Source organism: Loxodonta africana, chromosome 23, assembly GCF_030014295.1.
Source record: "Loxodonta africana isolate mLoxAfr1 chromosome 23, mLoxAfr1.hap2, whole genome shotgun sequence".
NCBI lineage: Eukaryota > Metazoa > Chordata > Mammalia > Proboscidea > Elephantidae > Loxodonta > Loxodonta africana.
In genome coordinates this window covers 24,293,206-24,307,446 of record NC_087364.1, presented here as the reverse complement: position 1 = coordinate 24,307,446, position 14,241 = coordinate 24,293,206, and the positions used below count along the sequence as shown (strand labels likewise).

The 14,241-nt window shown below is 43.0% G+C and overlaps 1 protein-coding gene across 1 annotated transcript; it reads right to left on the bottom strand.

Moving 5' to 3' along the window:
* Window positions 1-842: 842 nt before the first annotated feature.
* LOC100663527 (C1q and TNF related 9B) lies at window positions 843-13,142 on the bottom strand. The gene is made up of 3 exons (XM_023553130.2): window positions 12,915-13,142; window positions 7,000-7,062; window positions 843-2,961 (listed from the first exon to the last, which is right to left on the bottom strand). The coding sequence occupies exons 1-3, from the start codon at window positions 13,078-13,080 to the stop codon at window positions 2,189-2,191; spliced, it is 1,002 nt and encodes a 333-aa protein (XP_023408898.1). The 5' UTR covers window positions 13,081-13,142; the 3' UTR covers window positions 843-2,188.
* Window positions 13,143-14,241: the final 1,099 nt, after the last annotated feature.

Genomic DNA, 14,241 nt, shown 5'->3' with positions numbered 1-14,241 from the left:
AAAATTTTTTTTTTTTATATACCAGAGGTGTGAGTTGTGCAAAGGAACAAGAATCCAAGTGAACCTTTTCATTCCACAGCAAACAACAGTCACATATTTAAAAGGTGCTTCCTGTGCAGTCCTGTTCAGAGCTTTATCTCACCCCGAATGTTTGGTTCTAAGGTAAAAGCCTTGCTCATTTTAACATTTCCTGTTGGATTTGAGCAGGCTGGAGACCTTCTCTGAAGTCCCAAAGGGCTAGAGGTGAAGGCCAAGGGCATTGTATGTGTTTCCTATAGAATCTTCTAACACTCCCCCTCCCCACCCCCACACATGAAATCAAATTTTAAGTTTTACCTGGTATGGGGAAAAGTGCAAGAGATGGTGATGATGATGATAACCAGTGAAGTTTAGTTAAAACAAAGACTATAGCGTACCTGTGGTATTTTTTACCTTGACTATAAATTCTACGGAATCCCTGGGTGGTACAAACCATTACTGCACTCAGCTGCTAACCAAATGGTTGGAGGTTCGACTCTACCCAGAGGCACCTTGGAAGTAAGGCCTGATGATCTACTACCAAAAAACCAACCACTGGAAGCCCTGTGGAACACAGCTCTACTCTGACATACATGGGGTCACCATGAATCAGAGTTGACTTGATGGCAACTGGTTTTATAAATTTTATGTTTCATTGTGTATATACAGTAAATTGTGCTTTCCTTCTCTATTAGCTTTTTAATCAGAGATTTACAGTTATTTAAAATTCCCCAACTCCTGACTCCATGTTATTATTAACATCGAGTTATTTGTAGCTTGTTGGCTCCTGGAGTCGTTACTCAGGGGCCATGTGTCTTCAAGGCAGCCAGGTCACAGTGCAGACCTGGTGCCTGGGGCACACCGTTGCAAAGACAGGAAATATGTCACTTGAAAAAGAAATATTCATCAATGTATTTTACAAAAACATTGGTTTCATTACGTTTTTAGAAAAAAGTTTCAAATATGAGGGTTTTTTCTTAGCCCAGAGTTGGTTTCACAAAAGAGGACCTTACCTTTTAGAATGCAAACACTTAAGCAAAAAGACTCCCTCAGCAGGTGGTGGCAGGTGGTATGTTAACAAGGTGTTTGGCATCCCAGAAAGCCTGAATATAGTTGTTAGACTTTTGAAAACTGGATTCCAGATTCACAGACAACTGATGAAAAATAATCTCAGATGGGAGAATAGACTCCCCAATCAACTTTGTTTTTCATGTCCTTTAAAACATAATTTACGCCTCATCGTTTATATCCCCCCCTAAATTTGACAGGCCTAAAGAGAAGGTTCCCTTTTACCCTACTCTCATAATAAATTCATCCCACTGCTCTTATGATTGTAACTTCATAAGGTGTCTCTGTCCAGTAAATTTTTTTCTCTCTCATAGATCATTTAAAATTGGTAGAAGAAAAATGTTTTTGTTGTTACGTGCCTTCAAGTCAATGTTTGACTCATAGTGACCCCATGTGACAGTGCAGAACTGCCCCATAAGGTTTTCTGGGCTCTAATCTTTTTTTGAGAGCAGACCTCCAGATTTTTTTCCCACCAGTTAGCTGCTGAGCACTTAACCAGTGCGCCACCAGGGCTCCTTAGAAAGAAAATAGTGATTGTGAAATATTAGATGGTGAGCTGTTTGAGAACAGGAAGTTTTCCTTATTCATCTTGGCGAGAGTCTGGCAAATGGTTAACTAAGCAAATGTTTGCTGAATTGAATGGCAATTAAAACCCGAGGGAGAAAATGAGCAAAATGTTCTTCAGCTTTCTGGGATGTCTCATTTTCGCCAGCTCATTAGTCACTAAATAGAACAAACATGTTCCTTTTCTTGATCCCTGAAACACAGATGGCTCCTTAGAGCACTAACATGATATCAACACTCTTCCCAACGCCACACACACAAAAAGGATTCTTCGGGTAATAGGAATGAAGGAAACTACTAAATAAATTAGAAGAAACAACCCAAAAGTGTTCAAAAAAAGAAACAGCACAAGTTATTTTTAAATTTATTCTTGGAAAGACAGTAATTTTCATAAAATCAGTTTTAGGGATAACTTTCCTATTCTCACCTTTGTGTGATTATTGCAGTACTTAGTGCAATTAATATCATAAATTCACCTAATGACTTCTTCATTAAGCTAATTCTGTGGATGGCGAGGCAAGTTTATAAACCCTCTGGGTCACGAGCTGGTGAACAGTAGGAAGCCCGTGAAAGTTGTATCATCATCTTCGTCTGCAAACAAGCCATTAAACCTCTCTCCTCCTGTCACCTGCATCCATACCTCATCCCCAAGCTTCAGCTCCAGTACCGTGCCCCCGGACGCCTGGTCCTCAGAGCTTAGATAACCGTCCTTGGTGTGCAGAACTTTCACCCCGTTTTTGACCAAAGACACCTGCACGTTCCTGGAGAACACCGTGATGTGGTAGGTGAAGTAATAGACCCCAGCGATGTGGCAGGTGAATTTCCCTGTGGCTACGTTGTAGTGGTGGAATTCATTGTATAGGATCCTATCAAATTTGATGGGTAAATCTGAAGAAGGAAACTTGCTCAACACTGTGAGCCCCACAGTGAAGGCGCTTTTTGGCAACACAGGAGTCTCACCAATTTTCCCTTTTTCTCCTCGATCCCCTTTCCAGCCTCTCATTCCCCTGTCTCCTGGCTCACCCTGGGGCCCTATGGGCCCAGCATCTCCCTTGGGACCAGGCTTTCCGATGGGGCCAACAGGGCCACGTAAGCCAGTTGTGCCCAAAGGTCCAGGGTTGCCTTGTAAGCCTTCTGGCCCAATGGGCCCCACTTCACCCTTACTCCCCTTTTGCCCTTGAGGGCCTGTCTCTCCTTTGAGGCCTTTCTCTCCCATAGGACCGACAAATCCCTTTGGCCCGTGCTTCCCTGGGGATCCTCTTGAGCCTGGTTCACCTTTGATGCCTTTTGCCTCAACTTTTCCATCTGCTCCTAAACAGAGAAAGGGGGAATAAAGGAAGAGATGACTATGAAACATAACCTTGTAGAAAACAACTTTTGTTTTTTTTTTGTTGTTGTTGAACATACAAAGGAGACAAAGTAGTACATGTGTCTTAGGCTGGGTTCTCTAGAGAAGCAAAACCAGTGAAGCATATATACATATAGAGAGAGAGAGAGAGAAGAAAGCCTGGTGGTATAGTGGTTAAGTGCTACGGCTGATAACCAAAAGGTCAGCTGTTCGAATCCACCTGGCACTCTTTGGAAACTCTATGGGGCAGTTCTACTCTGTCCTATAGGGTCGCTATGAGTCGGAATCGACTCAAAGGCAGTGGGTTATAGAGAGAGAGATTTAGCTCAAGGAAATGGCTCATGCAGTTGTAGAGGCTGGTAAGCCCCAAGTCCGTGGGGCAGATGTCAGGCTGGAGGCTTCTCATGTAACTACAGGGGCTGACAAACCAAAGATCAAATGGCAGGTCACTGGCTCACAGGCTGCAGAGGCTAATGAATCCAAGATCAGCAGGTAAGACAGCAGGCTGCTGGCTCACAGACTGCAGAGGCTGACAAATCCCAAGATTGGTAGGCAATACAGCAGGCAGCTAGCTCAAGTTCCGAGAGCCAGAGATCAGATGATGACAGGCTGCATGCAGAATCCAGAGCAAGCAAAACCCAGAGAGCTTTGCCAGAAGGTCCATGTGTATTGGATGCAGGCCATACCCTCGAGGAAACTCCTCTTACAACTGATTGGCTGATCACATCAGATCACATCACGAAGATGATTACATTATATCACAAAATGGAGGATAACTACATCATTACATAACTGCCAAATTATATCATTACATAACTGCCAAACCACATCATTACATAATTACCAAACTACTCCATTACATAACTGCCAAACCACTAAGAATCATGGCCCAACTAAGATGACACACAACCTTAACCACCACAACACCAGTATAGTACAGGTTCGGGGTTTAAAATCCATTTACTCCCCAACTGTGCACACACACACACACACACATTTTAAAAAATTTTAGAAAGAAAATGTGGTGGTCGTGTGATCATTAAGTTGTGTGTCAACCTGGCCATGATTCTCAGTGGTTCGGCAGTTACGATGTAGTTCGGCATTCGTGTAGTGATATAATCACTTCCATGATGAGATCTGATATAATGTGATCACCTCCATGGTGGGATCTGTTCCGGGTAGCCAATCAGCTGAAAGGGAATTTCCTTGGAGGTTGGTCTGCACCCAATATATGTGGACTTTCTGTCAAAGCTCACTGGCTTTTGCTCTGCTCTTGCTCCTGCATTTGGCTTGTCAGCCTACCATCTTACCTGCCAATCTTGGATTCGTTAGCCTTTGCAGCTGTGAGTCAGCAGCCTGCCATTTGATCTGTGGATCTTGGGTTCCTCAGCCTCTGAAGCTCAGCGCCCCCTGAAGTTCAGCCCCATGAGTCAGGAGAAGCCTCCAGCCTGGCGCCTGATGCCTGACCGATGGACTTGGGAGTTGCCAGCCTCTACAATCACAACCATGTGAGCCATTTCCTTGAGATAAATCTCTCTCTCTATGACATATGTATATATAAACACTTCACTGGTTTTAGCGTCTCTAAGAACCCAGCCTGAGACAATGCCTTTGAGTCGGCAGTTGACTCATGTCCCAGGCTATAATCTTTATGGAAGCAAATTGCCAGGTCTTTCTCCCATGGAGCTTCTGGGTCAGTTCTCCGAATAAGTTCATGTCTGTTCTCCATTTCAAACTGTAACTCCATTTGGTGTCTCTGTCTGGTAACTTTTTTTCTCATAGCTCACAGATACCACCTTTTGATTCCTGTATAATAAATTAGCGCAGGGGATCACTTTAGAAATTAAACTCTTGACCACCTAAGTCTACCATTATGACCACTACACTATGCTGATGCTTGGGAGAATGTGCTTTTCTGATTAGGGAAGAAGTGCAAAAGGCCATTGTTACGAAGGCTGCTTTCAGCTAACTGATACTCAGCCCTCGTTGTGTAACACCCAATCAAAAATCCGCACTGAAAGGAACACGAAGTAAAGCCACGAGTGTGGCATTCCTTGCTCTGTTGTCCACCTCCAGCCTGTCACTGTAAATCATATTGCACAATTCATCTTTCTACATATATGCTCAGTGATCCTCTATTTCCTCCACCCAGTCTGCAAAGTCATGGTTACAAGCATGGGTTCTGGAGTTCAAATGCAGGATTCTATCCTGTCTGCACCACTTACACCTCTCTTCCCTTATCTATAAAATTGTATGGTAATAGCACCTAACTTAGAAAAAAAAATTGTTAAATTGACTCTTGACCTATAATGACCTCGTATGTGTTAGAGTAGAACTGTGCTCCGTTAGAGTTTTCGGTGGCTGATTTTTCAGAAGTAGATCACAAGGCCTTACTTGGGTGAGTTTGAACCTCCAACCTTTTGACTACTAGTCGAGTGCTTAACTGCTTGTGCCACTCAGGGACTCCTACTAACTTAGGGCTATTGTATCAAGTCAGTACACGAAAAGCATGTAGAACAATGTAGCACATAAACATTATACATGTTTGCCATTATGACTGTTCTCTCTGTCAATCAATCTCCACCTGCCAGAGTCCTTACCCTTCAAGGCCCAACCACAGTTGGGCCAGACCATGCAGTGGTCTTCTCCATGGAGTGTTGCCAGACCCACTGCGTCAGTACTCAGTCTCACTCCTCAGTGCTCATCCACTAAATCAGGGTTCAGCAACCTATGGCACTTGGGCAAAATCTGGCCTGCTGCCTGTTTTTGTACCATCGACAGCTTAGAATTGTTTACATTTTTAAATGGTCATAAATAATATTTCCTGATACAGGAAAATTATATAAAATTCAAATTTCAGTTTTCACAAATGATGTTTTATTGGGGCACAGTCACATTTATTAATTTACAGAGCATCTTGCTGCTTTTCACTGTAACAGCTGAGTTGATTAGTTGTGACAGAGACTGTATGACATAGAAAGTTGAAAATGTTTACTATTTTTACAAAAAAAATTATTGAACCTTAGATTAAATCATAGGCTTTGTTGTTGTTGTTGAGAATATACATAGCAAAACATACACCAATTCAACAATTTTTACATGTACAATTCAGTGACATTGATTACATTCTTCAAGTTGTGCAACCATTCTCACCCTCCTTTCCCAAGTTGTTCCTCCCCAATTAACATAAACTTACTAACCCCTAAGTTTCCTATCTAACATTTGAGTTGCTGTTGTCAACTTGATCCCAGATAGATCATTCTTTAAAAGACCACAGTGCTCAACATAAAAAAAAAAAAAAAAAACCATTGCTGTTGAGTCAATTCCGACTCATAGCAACCCTACAGGACAGATTAGAACTGCCCCATAGTGTTTCCAAGGAGCACCTGGTGGATTCGAACTGCCCATAACTCTCAACCACTATGCCACCAGGGTTTCCTGCTTAAGCATGATCCTGTACTAATTTAGCTAACCTGTTGTTTGATTTAAGGGGGACTTCATGGAATATTTTGGTTTAGGGTTTAAAGATTATCTCAGGGGAATAGTTTCAGGGGAATAGTCTCCAGAAAGTCTGGATTCCATGACAATCTGAAATTCTGTTCCAAATTTTCACTTTTTTGATCAAGATTCTTCTATAAGTTCTCTGATCAAAATATTCAGCAGTGATAGCTTTTAGAGGGAAATAACTGTGTTGCTTTATCTTTGGATCACCCCAGAGCCTAGTAAAGAGTTTATCCTTGGTAAACACTTAATAAAAAAAAAAAAAAAAACCAAACCTGCTGCCCTAGAGTCGATTCCGACTCATAGCAACCCTTTAGGACAAAGTAGAACTGCCTCATAGAGTTGCCAAGGAGTGCCTGGTGGATTCAAACTGCCAACCTTTTGGTTAGCAGATAGCTCTTAACCACTATGCCACCAGGGTTTCCAACACTTGATAATTATTGTTAATTCACTGAAAGTTCAGAACTAGATCATGGTAAAATAGGAAAACAATTTCTGACCTCGTTCACCTTTCTCTCCATTGATTCCATCCTTCCCTGGGCCTCCAGGGAGTCCTGGTTCTCCTAGTTGAAAAAGAAAAAAAACAGACAAGATTTAGAATTCCAATTCAGACTTTACTAGACATGGTGTCAATGAATGGTAGATGTTGGAGAGTACTGGGGTGGTCCCCAGCCCTGTCATAAACTACCCTCCCTTACAGAAGTATAGGTGGAAAAAGGCAGATGTGTGAGAAAACATCAAGGCAGTTGTTATTGTTTTTAGTTGCCATTGAGTCAGCTCCAACTCACAGTGACCTAATGTACAACAAATGAAACACTGCCCAGTCCTCTTCATGGTTATTAATATGTTTGAGACCATTGTTGCAGCTGTTGTGTCAATGCATCTCACTGAGGGTTTCCCTTGTTTTTCCTGACCCCCCTACTTTACTAAACATGATATCCTTTTCTACCAATTGGCCTTTCATGATGGCGTGTCCAGAGTAAGCTGAAGTCTTGCCGTCCTCACTTCTAAGGAGCATTCTGGTTTAAGTTGAGTAAAGTAAGTGAATTATCAAAGCAGTGGTGTGGACTTCCCAAGTACCCTGCTCCGAGATGACAGCATGAGTGCACAGAACAGATGGGTAAGGAGGGGTGTGTGTGCCATGCAGGTCACAGTTGCATTTGTCTCATGTGCTGAATACTGGTCATGTGATCTGAATGCTGGAGGGAGTGGATGGCTTTCTCCTCTTCCTTTTCCATCACTCTTGTGTGGAAAGGTGGAGTAGAAGGTTCATTAGCCTCCTACAAAAACATAGATGACTAAGGTAGCATGACACTATTTGGGTTGGGAAGGAGGCTCCTAGAAGGATCTTTCTTGGTAAATATCACCAATCTAGTCAGGAGACCCCATTTGAGAAATGTCACATGAACAAGGTTTTGCCGACCACATAGGAGTCCTGGTCCTCAGAGCAGGCTACCCTGAGCTCCACTTCCCGTGTTATTAGTGAGCAAGTTGTAAGTGGCTCCAGATATGGTAAAAGGCAGCTTGATGCTCAATAGCGCACAGTTCAACCCAGACTCTGGCTTCTCCCATTACAGCAGAGACACCCATATCCCAGCCCCACTGACCCAGCCTTGGGTGATAGGGCAGGCTTGGGTCAGCCTCCAATTCCTGAGGCAGGACAGATAGGGCAAATATATTAGTGGAGCTTGAAAAGAAGTTAACTTCCCAGATGTGATCATGTCTGACTTTCTGACTTTGCCAGCAGGTCTGAAGCTAATGCTCCCACATAAGCCCTGAGTACCACTGGGAACCCCTGGGAGCCTCTGACTGGGGTCATCCCTACATTTACTTCCTCTTCCTTCCCTCTCAACTCCCTGCACAGACCACATTAGAGGTGAAAGTTCTCCTCTCCTAACTTGCTTTTGGTTCCTCTGCCGAATTCCCAGTTTTTCCATTCTCTAGAGCAGTAGCCACCAAACTTCTTTGATTATGCACCCCCAAATAACATAGTGTGAACGCATACTCTAATCATTATGTACGTGTGTGTTTACAAATTAGGTACAGGTAATGTACTAAAGGAGCCCTGATGGCGCAGTGGTTAAGAGGTTTGCTGCTAACTAAAAGATCAGCTGTTGGAATCCACCAGCTGCTCCTTGGAAACCCTGTGGGGCAGTTCTACTCTTTCTTATAGGGTCGCTATGAGTCAGATGGCAACGTGTTTGGTTTTGGGTTTTTAACGTACTAAAATTTGCTTACTATAAAACATACACACAGATAAGTTTTAACAGGGCAAGAAAAAGATGAAGTTTTAGCATGAGCAATGTGATAGAATATTCTTCTAAGAAATATATATATATGACCTATCTAAAAATATAAATAAATTATAAGTATGAAATATGGAAATTTGAAAGAATGGGTATTGGATATACTTGGAGAGGAAAGAGATTCTTTAGGGGAGAGGCAGAGACTTTGGTGTTAGAGATGAGTATTTGTCTTATTCCTCCTTATTTTCTGTCTGTCTATCTGCCTGTCTTACTAAGGGTCCCTGGATGGCACAAAAGGTTCACACTTGACTATCGTTGTTAGTGCTGTCAAGCTGGTTTCGACTCATAGCGACCCTATCCACAACAGAACGAAACACTGCCCAGTCCTGCATCATCCTCACAATTGTCGCAATGCTGAAGCCCACTGTTGCAGCCACTGTGTCAATCCATCTTGTTGAGGGTCTTCTTCTTTTTTGCTGACCCTCTACCAAGCATGATGTCCTTCTCCAGGGACTGATCCCTCCTGATAACATGTCCAAAGTATGTGAGATGCAGTCTCACCATCCTTGCTTCTAAAGAACATTCTGGTTGTACTTCCACCAAGACAGATTTGTTCGTTCTTTTGGCAGTCCGTGGTATATTCAATATTCTTCGCCAGCACCACAATTCAAAGGCATCAATTCATCTTTGGTCTCCCTTATTCATTGTCCAGCTTTGGCATGCGCATGAGGCAACTGAAAACACCATGGCTTGGGTCAGGCACACCTTAGTCCTCAAGGTCTTCGCTTTTCAACACTTTAAAGAGATCTTTTGCTGCAGACTTGCCCAGTGCAACACGTCTTTTGATTTCTGGACTGCGGTTTCCATGAGTGTTGATTGTGGATCCAAGTAAAAGGAAATCCTTGACAACTTCAATATTTTCTCCATGTCTCATGATGTTACTAATTGGTCTAGTTGTGAGGATTTTTGTTTTCTTTATGTTGAGGTGTAATTCATACTGAAGGCTGTCATCTTGGATCTTCATCAGTAAGTGCTTCAAGTCCTCTTCGTTTTTAGCAAGCAAGGTTGTATCATGCGTAGTGTAGGTTGTTAATGAGTCTTCCTCCAATCCTGCTGCCCCATTCTTTTTCATATAGTCCAGCTTCTCAGATTATTTGCTCAGCATACAGATTGAATAGGTATGGTGAAAGGATACAACACTGATGCACATCTTTCCTGACTTTAAACCATGCAGTATCCCCTTGCTCTGTTTAAACGACTGCCTCTTGATCCACTTACAGATTCCTCTTGAGCACAATTAAGTGTTCTGGAATTCCCATTTATTCCCAATTTTCCTAGACTCATATTTCATACATTCCAGGTTATTAATGGATGTTTGCATCTGTTTCTTCCCATTTTGGGTCGCGCCACATCAGCAAATGAAGGTCCTGAAAGCTTGACTCCATCCATGTCATTAAGATCAACTCTACTTTGAGGAAGCAGCTCTTCCCCAGTCGTATTTTGAGTGCCTTACAACCTGAGGGGCTCATCTTCTGGCACTGTATCAGACAGTGTTCTGTTCTATTCACAAGGTTTTCACTGGCTAATTCTTTTCAGAAGTAGACTGCCATGTCCTTCTTCCTAGTCTTTCTTGGTCTGGAAGCTCAGTTAAAACCTGTCCACCATGGGTGACCCTTCTGGTATTTGAATACTGGTGACATAGCTTCCAGTATCACAGCAACACACAAGCCCCATAGTACAACAAACTGACAGACGCGCTTGACTACTAACCTAAAAGTTGGCGATTCAGACCCATCCGGTGGAACCATGGGAGAAAGTCCTAGCGATTTGGTTCTGTAAAGATTCCTGCCAAGAAACCCCTCTGGCGTGAAGTTCTATTCTGTAACTCATGGGGGCACCATAAGTCAGAATCGACTCAATGGCAACGGGTTTGTTTTTGTTTTAATCTATCATTCTGTCTCCTTTTGTGTGCATAAAATACAATAAATATTTAAAAATTTAAATCTCATACATTTGGAAATAACACACACACTTGCTCTAAGTCAGAGAGAAGGACTAAGTACAAGATCCAGAAACAACTATCACCTGGCCCCACCTACCATACTCCTCTGGCCAGAGGCCTGGTGAGCTGCAGAAATGTTACCTTGAACCTGGAGCTAATTGTGTTTTTAGGGAAAGCTAGAATGTGTTCCTGGGAGTGTGAAGTCATGGAGACTGATGCCTGACTTTCAACTTTTCTGGTTGCCCTGGAGTCAACTCTGACTCCTGGCAATCCCACGTGTGTCAGAGTAGAACTGTGCTCCATAGGATTTTCAATGCGGATTTTTTGGAAGTAGATCACGAGGCCTTTCTTCCAAGGTGCCTCTGGGTGGACTTGAACCTCCAACCTTTCAGTTAGCAGCTGAGCACATTAACTGTTTGCACTATGGAACTGCCGACTTCCAACTAGAAAAATCTAAAGAAAAGGCCGGCTGCAGCTGTCCCAATGGCAGAGCCAAGAGGGCAGCGGCACTGTGAACACCCAGTGCTTTCTGAGTCCACGAGGGCAAAAGTACCTTTTTTTCCTAGGGGATAAAGTGCCTTCAGAGGGCCAGGCTTGAGATATATTGAAAAAACCCTACCCATGAGAACTGTCTGCCAAGGTGAGGGGACCCCCCCACCCCCGCCCCAGAGAGAGACTGAGCTAGGAGCTGAGGGCCATTTGGATGCCATTGGGCAGTGAGTGCAGGAAGTCCACAAAAAACCCCAAAACACCTGTCAAAGAAAGGCCGGCGTTGGATCGTCTTCCTCAGAAGGCAGCCATGCCAGACTATAGTGGCACTAGGTAAGCGATGCTTCTTTTTTTAAAATAATACTTTATTGTGTTTTGGTGAAAGTTTACACAGTAAATTAGGTTCCCATTTGACAATTTCTATACAACTTGTTCAGTGACATTAGTTACGTTTTTCATAATGTGTCAACATTCTCTTTTACTGCATTCTGGCTGTTCCATTTCCAGTGCTCTTGTTTCCCTGCGCCCTTATCTGCTCATCTTTGCCTTAGAGTAATTGTGAAGTAACACTTGTTGCATCTCTTCTCCCCTAACCCAGCCCTGTCTCTGAAGTCAGAGGTGGTCCTGGCAGTGAGGAAGGACAGTGGAAGTACCGGATGGATTTACTGCGAAGACAGATATATCCAGAGATGAATGTGAGCATGTGAACACATACACACCCACCCCACTGCTGGTCTCCGGGGGAGGGTAGAAGACTTGATTTCAGTAAGACTGAGGTTTTGCTATAAACTTGGACTAAGCTTTTTGCTATCTGGAAATGAGACTGGTCTAATGCCAAAAAGTGACTGGAATTACATGGATTTGTGAGAGTTACTATCCAGTCAGAGAGAACTCATAGAGAAAATTTGCAGGGGAGTCCCTGGGTGGTGCAAATGGTTAACGTGCTCACTGCTGTCCATTTGTTGTACTGTGGTGGCTTGTGTTGCTATGATGCTGGAGGCTATGTCACCAGTATTTCACATATCAGCAGGGTCACCCATGGCGGACAGGTTTCAGCAGAGCTTCCAGCCTAAAACAGACTAGGAAGAAAGACCTGGTTATCTACTTCCAAAAAATTGTCAGTGAAAGCCCTATGGATCACAGAAGAATATTGCCCAACTCACTTGCTTTGGACATGTCATCAGGAGGGATCAATCGAAGGAGAAGGACATCATGTTTGGTGAAGTACAGTAACCACAACAACACACTCAAACATGCCAGCAATTGTGAGGATTGGGCAGCATTTTGTTCTGTTGTACATGAGGTCACCATGAGTTGGAGTTGACTCAATGGCAGCTATAGACCGCAGGTTGCCAAAGATCCACCATACCTGTCGCATGAGGCAGGAACGTCTACACCATCATATGCTCCTGAAAATGGCCCTGTAGCGTCAGAGGTGACGGCTAACAAACAGGTATTCCCACTAAATTAGAAAGTCCATAAGGCAGGGTCGTGCCAGTCTTGTCCTGCGTCATCGCCAACACCTAATGAAGAATCTGGTATGGAGTAGGCTCTCAATAAACGTTTGCTCGATGGATGAATGAGTGATGAATAAGTGGATGGATGAATGGATCGACAAGATAAAATGAATGAGAGAGGTAAGTAGAAGGGCAGCTAAAGGCTACCAGGTGGGGAGTACCTGCATCCCCTTTGTCCCCCTTTGCTCCATCTCGTCCATCTCTTCCTGGCAAACCGTTGTGCCCAGGATTCCCAGGGATGCCAGAATGCCCTTGCCTGCACATGTCCTGTGAGTTTATGTTCCCTGTGCAGGCTCCAACAGCAAGCAGGAGCCACCAGAATCTCATGGCTCAGATGACAGAGTCTGAACTGAAAAAGGGAAACAGGAACGATCAGCTTCTGTCCCTGGGGCCACACACACACCTCTGCTCCTTGCCATGGCAACAGGTGAGCTGTACACTGTCACAGACCAACACCTGATGGCACTTGGACAGAATGGTCACGGCAGGTAAGGTTGACAACCTTGTAGCACACCGAGCTTGCTACAACCAAGAATACACATGTAGTTAGGACCACTCGTAATGGTAAGCAATCAATAGAAAAGCCAATTTTGAAGTCAAGGAACTGTCAAAAGAAAAATGTGATTGATAAGCCAATTAGAGTTAAAAGGTTTTATTGGCCAGAAAAAAATGTTCGAAAGCAGGAAGTATCCCTTCGGAGAGATGAGCCCATTGCATTACAATTCTGATCAGCTTATATACCGTACAGACAGGGGAGTTACCAAAAGGGACATGTAAAATGAGTGTGTAATTCACTTAATTGGCAGGAGGTGGCTTGGATTGGTTTATTAAGGTTTTTTTATAAGTTTTTGTTTTTGTTGTAGTTGTTTATTATTTTTTATTCAGTTTGTTGGTTTATTAAGTGTCTGCATTCTATAGGCTAGCTATGGCTTATCCAAATATTTAAACTTTTCCCAGAACTCCTTTTCATGGGTTTTAGTTTCTGGGATGTGTGTTAAGAGTTAAATTTAAATTGAGAGGATAGGCATTTTCTTTAACAATTCCCCCCCTGCCCTCCGCCCCTTTCTGGTCATCTTTCTAGGATATGACCACTCATAAACACCAGCACTTATGAAACAGAGTTAAAAGATAGCTTTACAGACTTTGATATACCGGTAGTCCCTGACTTATGACATAGTCCAGTTATGACGAACAGCTCTTATGACCTTCTGTTTTTTTGTTTGTTTCTTTTGTTGCTGCTTGTTTGTTTGTTTTGGTACATCTTACTGTTAGTAATGTGTTCTACATACAATGTTGCATAATTTGCTGATGTTACCATTCTCAGATGTTCAAAGATTGGATTTACAAAGATATTGGTAATAAAAGGCAATAGTAATAAAAGCTAAAAAAAAAAAAGAGGTATTCAACTTAAGTTAAAACCAAGTCACTCACTCAGACTTAAAACCGAGCCATCAGAATGGAACCATGTCAGAAGCTGGGGACTACTTG